The following is a 7,206-nucleotide window of genomic DNA, read 5'->3' on the forward strand; positions in this document are numbered from 1 at the left end:
ATCCCAACTAGGAGGAATACAAGTACGGCTGTAAGGGAAATGCACTATACAATATAAGTATATAATGCATACAGAGCTGGCTATTTGACGGGCCAAGGATTTGATATATTGCTTCTAGTCCGCATCAATGTCCAAGAAATATGCATAACAACTTTAGAATTTTAGTGGAGTAAATGCTAACGATAAACTTTTGAAAGAGATGAATGTATGGATAGGTCTTACTTAATAAAGAAAGAAAATAAAAGAACTATGTACACTAAAATTATTTAGATTTGGGCATATATTCATGGTGTTACATAGCTCAAAGGGAATTCGCTTTGTCATTTTACACAAAAATCGTTGATACAAAAAATTGACCACTAATTCTCTTATAACTCATACCAAAAAGAAAGACAAGTTCGATTTCCTTCAAAGAGAAAAAGAGAGAAGTATATTGACATTATGATATAGGTATATATCTGACAAGAGATCATTTTCTGGAGTCTCCTCTTTTTGTCTTATCTTATTTGTTTCTTTTCTCTTTTTATTTTGAAGTGTTAATGTTGGCAACAATAATTGCCATAACCTGTAACCTTGCTTCTATTTTGGAAAAAACTTTTCCCCAGTACTTTGCGTCTGTTTTCCAGACTTTGAAAGAAAGTTTTTCATTAAAAGTCTGTTCGATCATTAAAAAGAGTTGTGAGAGGGTTCTCTGAAAGTTTCCAGCAAATGGCAAAAATTTCTAAACGCATTTGCTTATTTTCCAAGATAAAATAATATTATTCAAAATGTGTCTAAAGACCGTTTTAACCCCACCTAAGCTCAGTGGGCAAGTGGAAAAACGCAGTACCTCTAGTTAGGCTGTTACTATAAAGACAAATACCTCTCACCTCTACTACTCTCAGTTGGTCACTGCTTTTTTTTCCTTGCTCTGCAATCTTCTTTCCACTTTTAGTATAACAAAAGTTCACGTTTTCTAGCTATTTGTAAAGCTCTCGAATCTTCTTCATCACGGGCAAAACTATGTGAATATGTAATCATCTCTACAAATTTCCGTGAAGTTTCACTCGTTTTTTTCAAATCAAGTCTTCTAAAATCTCCTTGTTCTGTACAGGTACATTCTGGTAGAAATGTGTAATTCACTCCGTAGCTAGGGTTTTACACATCACATTGACGAGGAAAAAGCTTATTATCTCTTCCAAGTGTCTCTCATTGTTTTCATAATCTGTACGTACGTAGTGGAAAGTTATTTGCAGAAACTGTACGGACTGTGAAAATTTGTGCTGTAACTTCAGAATGAGTGTGGAAATTGAAGAATGGAGCTCAGAAGAGCTGATGGAATCGGAGGCCACTACGCTATAGAGATCTTAAAGTGACATTTTTTGAATTATTGTGTTTATAAGTATCAATTTATGTGATATTTTTCGCTTTTCGCGAGTCAGTTAATTAAATTTTGAAGCTAAATTGGATTAGATTAACTCAAAATATATTATAAGATAAAAATTTATATATTTGAAAGCTACATAAAATGTAGTATAAGTTGCAACTTTTCTCACTAAAATACATCTTGTCAAATTTCACGAGAAGCGAAAATTATCACATAAATTGGAACAGAGGGAGTATATCAGAAGTTAGCTAAATGTACGAGCACTTTAGTCAACTAGCGGTGATTAACACAAATTTCTGTTTTTATTTTTGTGCTGCAGAGAGTCGAGGCTTACGTACAGAAAAGCATTCATGTTATCATTGTCTAACCTGCAAACTTGTAAGGATTTTGATTCATCAATTTTACGGTAAGTGCCAAGTCGCAAATTAATTTATAGTATATTGGAAGTTAGCTAATGTACGAGCACTTAATCAATTACCAACGATTAACATAAATTTCTGTTTTGATTCTTGTGCTGCAGAGATTTGAGGATCATGTACAGTAAAACATTCATGTTATCATTGTCTAAACTGCAAATTTGTAAAGATCTGCCTGAGGATTTTGATTCATCAGTTTTACTGTGAGTGAAAAGTTGCAACTTTAGTTGCTTGATTCAGTCTCTGTTAAACTTGCATTGTTTATTGCTTTACGTTTCATCACGCTTTAGCTGCGAGGAGAAGAAGTGTCGAACTGCCAATTATTTATGTTAAAAGAAGAAATTTTGCCTGAATTTAATTTTTTCTCGCGACTTAAATTTAAGATGTATACTTTCCATGTATAGATATTAGGATTTTGATATCGTAAACTATTTTGAGCTTTCTTACATTCATTAGCTGATAACAACTTCACTACTTACCATACCCAACGGAAGAAAATGAAACGAAAACAGAAATATAGTATTCAAAACCTAGGTTGACTGGTTGATGCATGACACTGATAGGTTTATTAATTTGTTAGTATATTTGTTTCTTGTGTCGAGTCCTTTGCATCTTATAATTTCTTTTTGACTCAGTGAACTTGACGGTGTATCTGATTGTAAGCTGGGAATGCAACAGACATCTGCGATCCTACCCTCATATGCTTCAAACAATTGTTATATTGGCTCGTCACCTGCTCTTAGATGTGATTTGGTTTCCGATTCTCGAGGATCTTGTGGAAGATGGGAAAAACAATTTTCACTTTTGAACACAGAGAGCACTTCACAGGGAAGCTGTGATTCTGGTATTTGACACTAGTTGTTACAATGCATCGAATTTCAATAGTTGTTACAGTGCATCGAATTAGCTCTTTTACTTTATGATCAATTACATCCAATCCCTGATGTCATATTTTTACTTGGTGAACCATATAAGGAACAGGCCAAAATGTAAAATCTTTGTCCACAGTGGGCTTGAACTGTATCGTCAAGCTAGTTTCATAAAACAGTCAGGTTTTGCTGTACAGGAAACACTTGGAATGGCATTAAGGTTCTGCTGGATTGGTTGCACTTGGCTAAATCAATGCTTCCATGGCACACATTATTTTTCTACTTGTTTTGGATGTTGCATACATTTCAAATGCCCAGATAAGAAAGTAGTGCTCATAGCCCTGCTCTAATAATATGTGTCATGCAGATTCCAAGGCGCAGAATGATTGCTCTGGGATTTTGGGATCATTTCTTAGTAAGAGCAAGAATCCTTATCGTCCACCACAGTATTACAAGGTCTGGTTATCATGCACTCAAAATTGGTCATGATTATCGCTCCTGTAAACACTATAATGTTCTAGTACGTCTCTTGAGCAAAATGATAACTCACATATAATGCTTATAATGTGGCCTACATGAACTTGATCTTTTTTGCACGTGGTCCGTGAAGAGCATTTAGCTTTTGAAAATTAAGACTTGTTATTATGCAGGTTGGCAATTCGGATTCATATCCTAGCCATTCATCTAAAGGAACGAAGTCTCTGACTTGTGCTACTCAAGAGGATGCACAATTAAACAATGATACTCTTCAAGATGATGTAATTGGGGATAAAGGTTCTGATGTTGTGACTACTCACTGGAGCAAGCAGATTCCGTACTTATCTGAAGCCCAAAAATCTGTCAACAAGTCTGTGGATGAGGAGAAGTCAAAGTGCAAAGCACCTGGTTCTATTAATGCTGCCATTACTACTCAGCAAGAACAACTTGATTCTGAAGCTAAAACACAAACTGCGAATATTAATCTGGAAGATGCTGAAAAAAGACAACTTGGAAATATACTAGAGGTAAGTTCTGGACAAGCTTAGATGTTGATTACTAAGAGATACTTAAGTCCCAATATTCGTTTTGTTATCCACTTTGCCCACTTTTTCTTAGTAAGGTTGTGTAAATTATCAGTTTTTGTCTTGTAAATGGTGTCTGGGATTTTTCCTAGATTTAAAAGTTTATTTTCCTTGCAAGTATCACATTCCATAGTTTTCTTTGATGGTTAGATGACACTTGGTTAAGTCAACAAGGGAGGGATAGGAAGGTTGAGAAAACAAACGAAATACATTTTTATCCAGTCAGATATCACAGTATATCTAGCTCATAACTGCAATGATAATGGTGTAGTTTTGTCCCTTTTCATCTACTTTGCAGAAGGAAGTATCACCGCAACATACTGACTTTCTTGGCATTGAAACAAGATGTTTGAGGGGGCCGTGTCCTGATAGAATTGAGAGTGGTAGTCATACAGTCAACATTTTAGCAGAGGAAAGTCATGAAAATCTTAAACTTAATCTGGAGACCAAGGAAGATTCTGAAACTGAAATCAGCAATGAGTTGCTCTCAGATGAAGTAGTCTTCCCTTTGCAGGGAAATTTGTATGAGAAGATTTCTAAAGCCGACAAGTTACAGTCCAATGAATTCTTCCTAGCATCAGTTCTCGGCAATTGTGGAGCTTTTGGGACAGATGGTGAAGGCATCAGGGATTCTATCTTTGATTGTGAGCTTGAGTTGGATGAGATCGAGGAGAGTACATCTGCTTTTGATGATTTTTGGACTGAAATATTGGCAATTATTCATTTGGAGAAAGAACTTAAGTACAGTTACTCAGCTGATACAGTTAACATAACTGAATCTGAAGTCCCACTACATTTACCGGATGAAGATGAATTGATTTTACTCAATTATCAGGAAGGCCCAAAAGAGCCCAACAACCCTCCTGCAGACACTTCCACTGATTTAGATTTTCTGGAAGATGAAATCAATTTGCCTGATGAGGACAGTTTGATTTCTATTGACAATCTATTATCCCTCACAAAGCATTGCTCAGAGGTAACTTTTGCTGGTAGAACTGATAGATTGATACCTAACTTCACTGCTGACAACACTGGACACCGAAAAGTTGCTCATTTTTATGAGAAATCTTTTCCACCTGGTCAGAAAATTCTACCATCTCCCAATTTTTCAAGCTCTGCAACTCACCAGAAATCATGTCCTCAACAGATCTTTTCTCAGACCCCGTGTTTCCATGTGAATCCAGAAATTCCAACTTTCCATCCTTTGGATCTTTATTTAACTTGCAGTGATTTCCAGAACTTCAGAGAAGAGCTTGTCCACCATTACCCTGCGGTTTATTGGTACCCTTGTTCTAACATTCATCATGAGTCTTCCATGAAAACCGCACCTTCCAAAGAAAGGAAATATGAAGATCTTGAACGGTATACAATGTCACATCAGCCAGATAATTTTCACCTTCAGCAAATGGAACTGCTAAGTGTGTCACCGACAGATCCTATTGAGCAAGTCGTTTACGATGTTGTACAACAATGGGATGCTATGCAACTATTGCCTGAGAGTTATCAACAATTACACCACCCAGGATTTAGATTCCCAATATGAAGTGAGGTACCTTTTTCGGCTCTGTTCTCTTACCTCTATTCTACATAAAGCCCTGTTGTTGGAGAAAGGCAGGAACTTGTTTTCATTTGGTTCACTCTACTTAGTCGTTCGGTACTACATGCAAATGCCTTTTTCTTTATCTGGATTATTTAAAACTTGTCATTCTCCAGCAAATGGTAACTGATCCCACCACCCAATGAGCAGGAACAATAGTTTGAATAATTACTAACTTTATCTTCATCATTGCACAGTTTCCATCAATTTTAGGTTAGAAGATAAGTTTCCTGCTCCAATTATTTCTTACTCTCAGTTGCTTGAGAGTCCAGTTCTTTCAAAATTTCAAGGCTACGATAACTTAACGATCTTGACAGTAACTTCAGCCTTGAGGTTTTGCCTTCCACATGTGTTTCAACTAATATATCTCCTCTGTTTAACCGGTTAATTAGTATCTTCTATATGTTGTATGTATGTAGCTACATATCTGGTGTCTAATTACATGATAGTGTTGCTTCTAGTGCAGGACAAATTTAACAGTCTATGATTTCTTCTCATAGTCATTGCTTTAGCAAATGTTATGAGGAGGATGAAACATTAATGTTAGCACCATGTAAAGCATAAGACCTTCTCAATAGTTTTCGACTTTAGTGCCTTTATTTTAGTTACATGAGGATACAGATGTTCAAAATAGCTTCAGCCTCAAATCAGACTGCTATAAGCAATTGCCAATATTTCACTAGCATGCCTACTCTTTTGTTTGTCTATTTCCATCTGCTAGATTCATCTGGAGACAAAGATTTCAAGGTCCTTATCATATTGCAGATTATCCAGATGCTGCTGATGTGCAACTAGAAGCAAAAAAAGAAAACTTAATTGCAATCCAACTTCCACTGTCTCCAGCAAAGAATGCACCGTAGGATTTTATACAACAATTGCACAAATCTCATTCCCTGCTGAAGTTTGTAAATACAGACCCATTTAGTTTAGACCGGAAAGCAGGTTGTTGGCACTTGTTTTAGTTGGGAAAGTAACTGACTGTAGGATAACACAATATTCATCAAGGTATTAAATAAATCAAACTTCAGCTTTAATCCCTGGGTATCAGTATTATGATCGATACCAGTATACGTAAACATACTATAATTAACAGTTTCTGCAACTATCATGTTCTTTGTCTTCTTAATCTTAACTAATTTATGGTTAGGTTATCCGATATATTTTAGATTGTAATCCGAGTAATAAAATAACCTCAAGAAGGGAAAAGAATGTCGATAATTCCTTTCTTTCTTCTGTAAGGCATTAACAGATTTTGGCAAATTAAGACATACCAGGTATCTAAACAAGTCAGTAGAAATGACAAAAAAGTGACTTCTTATCTTTTCTAATTTGCAGGCTTAAAGAAAAATATGCTGATTAACTTTAACATCCTGTTAGTTTTCCAGGGATCAAGAAGGCCCATATCCTAAATTAGTGACCTCCATTGACTTTGGAGGGATGCCAAGCCTAAGGTCCCACCAAGTGATCGGACCTGTGTCCCTGTGACCACTATCTTTTTTTGTATTTTTCTAAAAGAAAGCTTCAACGATGTGAAATTGTTGGTATCTTCCTCCTTGTGCATATCAACTGATATATTAGCTACTTACTTATTCATGTTCTAAATATACCAGTAAAATTATTTTTTTGTAAATCCAAACACATCGTAAAATAATTCAGCTGAAAGGGATAACTGCTCAACGAAGGTTCAAACCAGGCGGAATTGACAAACTTGAAAGGGTCAAATCACTTTCATAGCCTTTGAGCGTAAGAATGACGCTCTTGACAGCAAAAATACAAAGAAAGTCGAAACTTACAGTTACAAGACATGGTTCAAAGATGCCCTTTTACTATTACGACATAACAGCTCGTTCATAAGAAGAAGAAAACCCCTTTTTTGCATGACGGCTTAACTGTCTAA

At 35.9% G+C, this 7,206-nt stretch overlaps 1 protein-coding gene across 9 annotated transcripts; it reads left to right on the top strand.

Annotated features, from left to right (window-relative positions):
• Window positions 1-676: 676 nt before the first annotated feature.
• Window positions 677-6,928, top strand: LOC132631972 (uncharacterized). Of its 9 annotated transcripts, none has more exons than XR_009579197.1 (10): window positions 679-1,012; window positions 1,094-1,351; window positions 1,686-1,772; window positions 1,887-1,985; window positions 2,418-2,626; window positions 3,019-3,107; window positions 3,302-3,655; window positions 3,984-5,261; window positions 6,075-6,314; window positions 6,645-6,928. XR_009579197.1 is itself a non-coding variant. In XM_060347744.1 (9 exons), the coding sequence occupies exons 2-8, from the start codon at window positions 1,296-1,298 to the stop codon at window positions 5,253-5,255; spliced, it is 2,166 nt and encodes a 721-aa protein (XP_060203727.1). In that variant the 5' UTR covers window positions 677-1,012; window positions 1,094-1,295; the 3' UTR covers window positions 5,256-5,261; window positions 6,695-6,928. The 9 variants fall into 9 exon arrangements, 7 of the variants coding, with proteins under 7 accessions (XP_060203727.1, XP_060203728.1, XP_060203725.1 ...); XR_009579198.1 differs by having other exon boundaries at window positions 6,695-6,927; XM_060347744.1 differs by lacking the exon at window positions 6,075-6,314 and having other exon boundaries at window positions 677-1,012; window positions 6,695-6,928.
• The last annotated feature ends 278 nt before the right edge of the window (window positions 6,929-7,206 follow it).

This window comes from Lycium barbarum, chromosome 3 (genome assembly GCF_019175385.1).
Source record: "Lycium barbarum isolate Lr01 chromosome 3, ASM1917538v2, whole genome shotgun sequence".
Taxonomy (NCBI): Eukaryota; Viridiplantae; Streptophyta; class Magnoliopsida; order Solanales; family Solanaceae; genus Lycium; species Lycium barbarum.

Coding starts and splice junctions, on each gene's coding strand:
- LOC132631972 (XM_060347744.1), top strand. CDS start 1,296: ATGGAGCTCAGAAGAGCTGATGGAATCGGAGGCCACTACGCTATAGAG. Junction 1,773..1,886: donor TTTGATTCATCAATTTTACG/GTAAGTGCCAAG, acceptor CTTGTGCTGCAG/AGATTTGAGGATCATGTACA. Junction 3,656..3,983: donor AACTTGGAAATATACTAGAG/GTAAGTTCTGGA, acceptor ATAATGGTGTAG/TTTTGTCCCTTTTCATCTAC.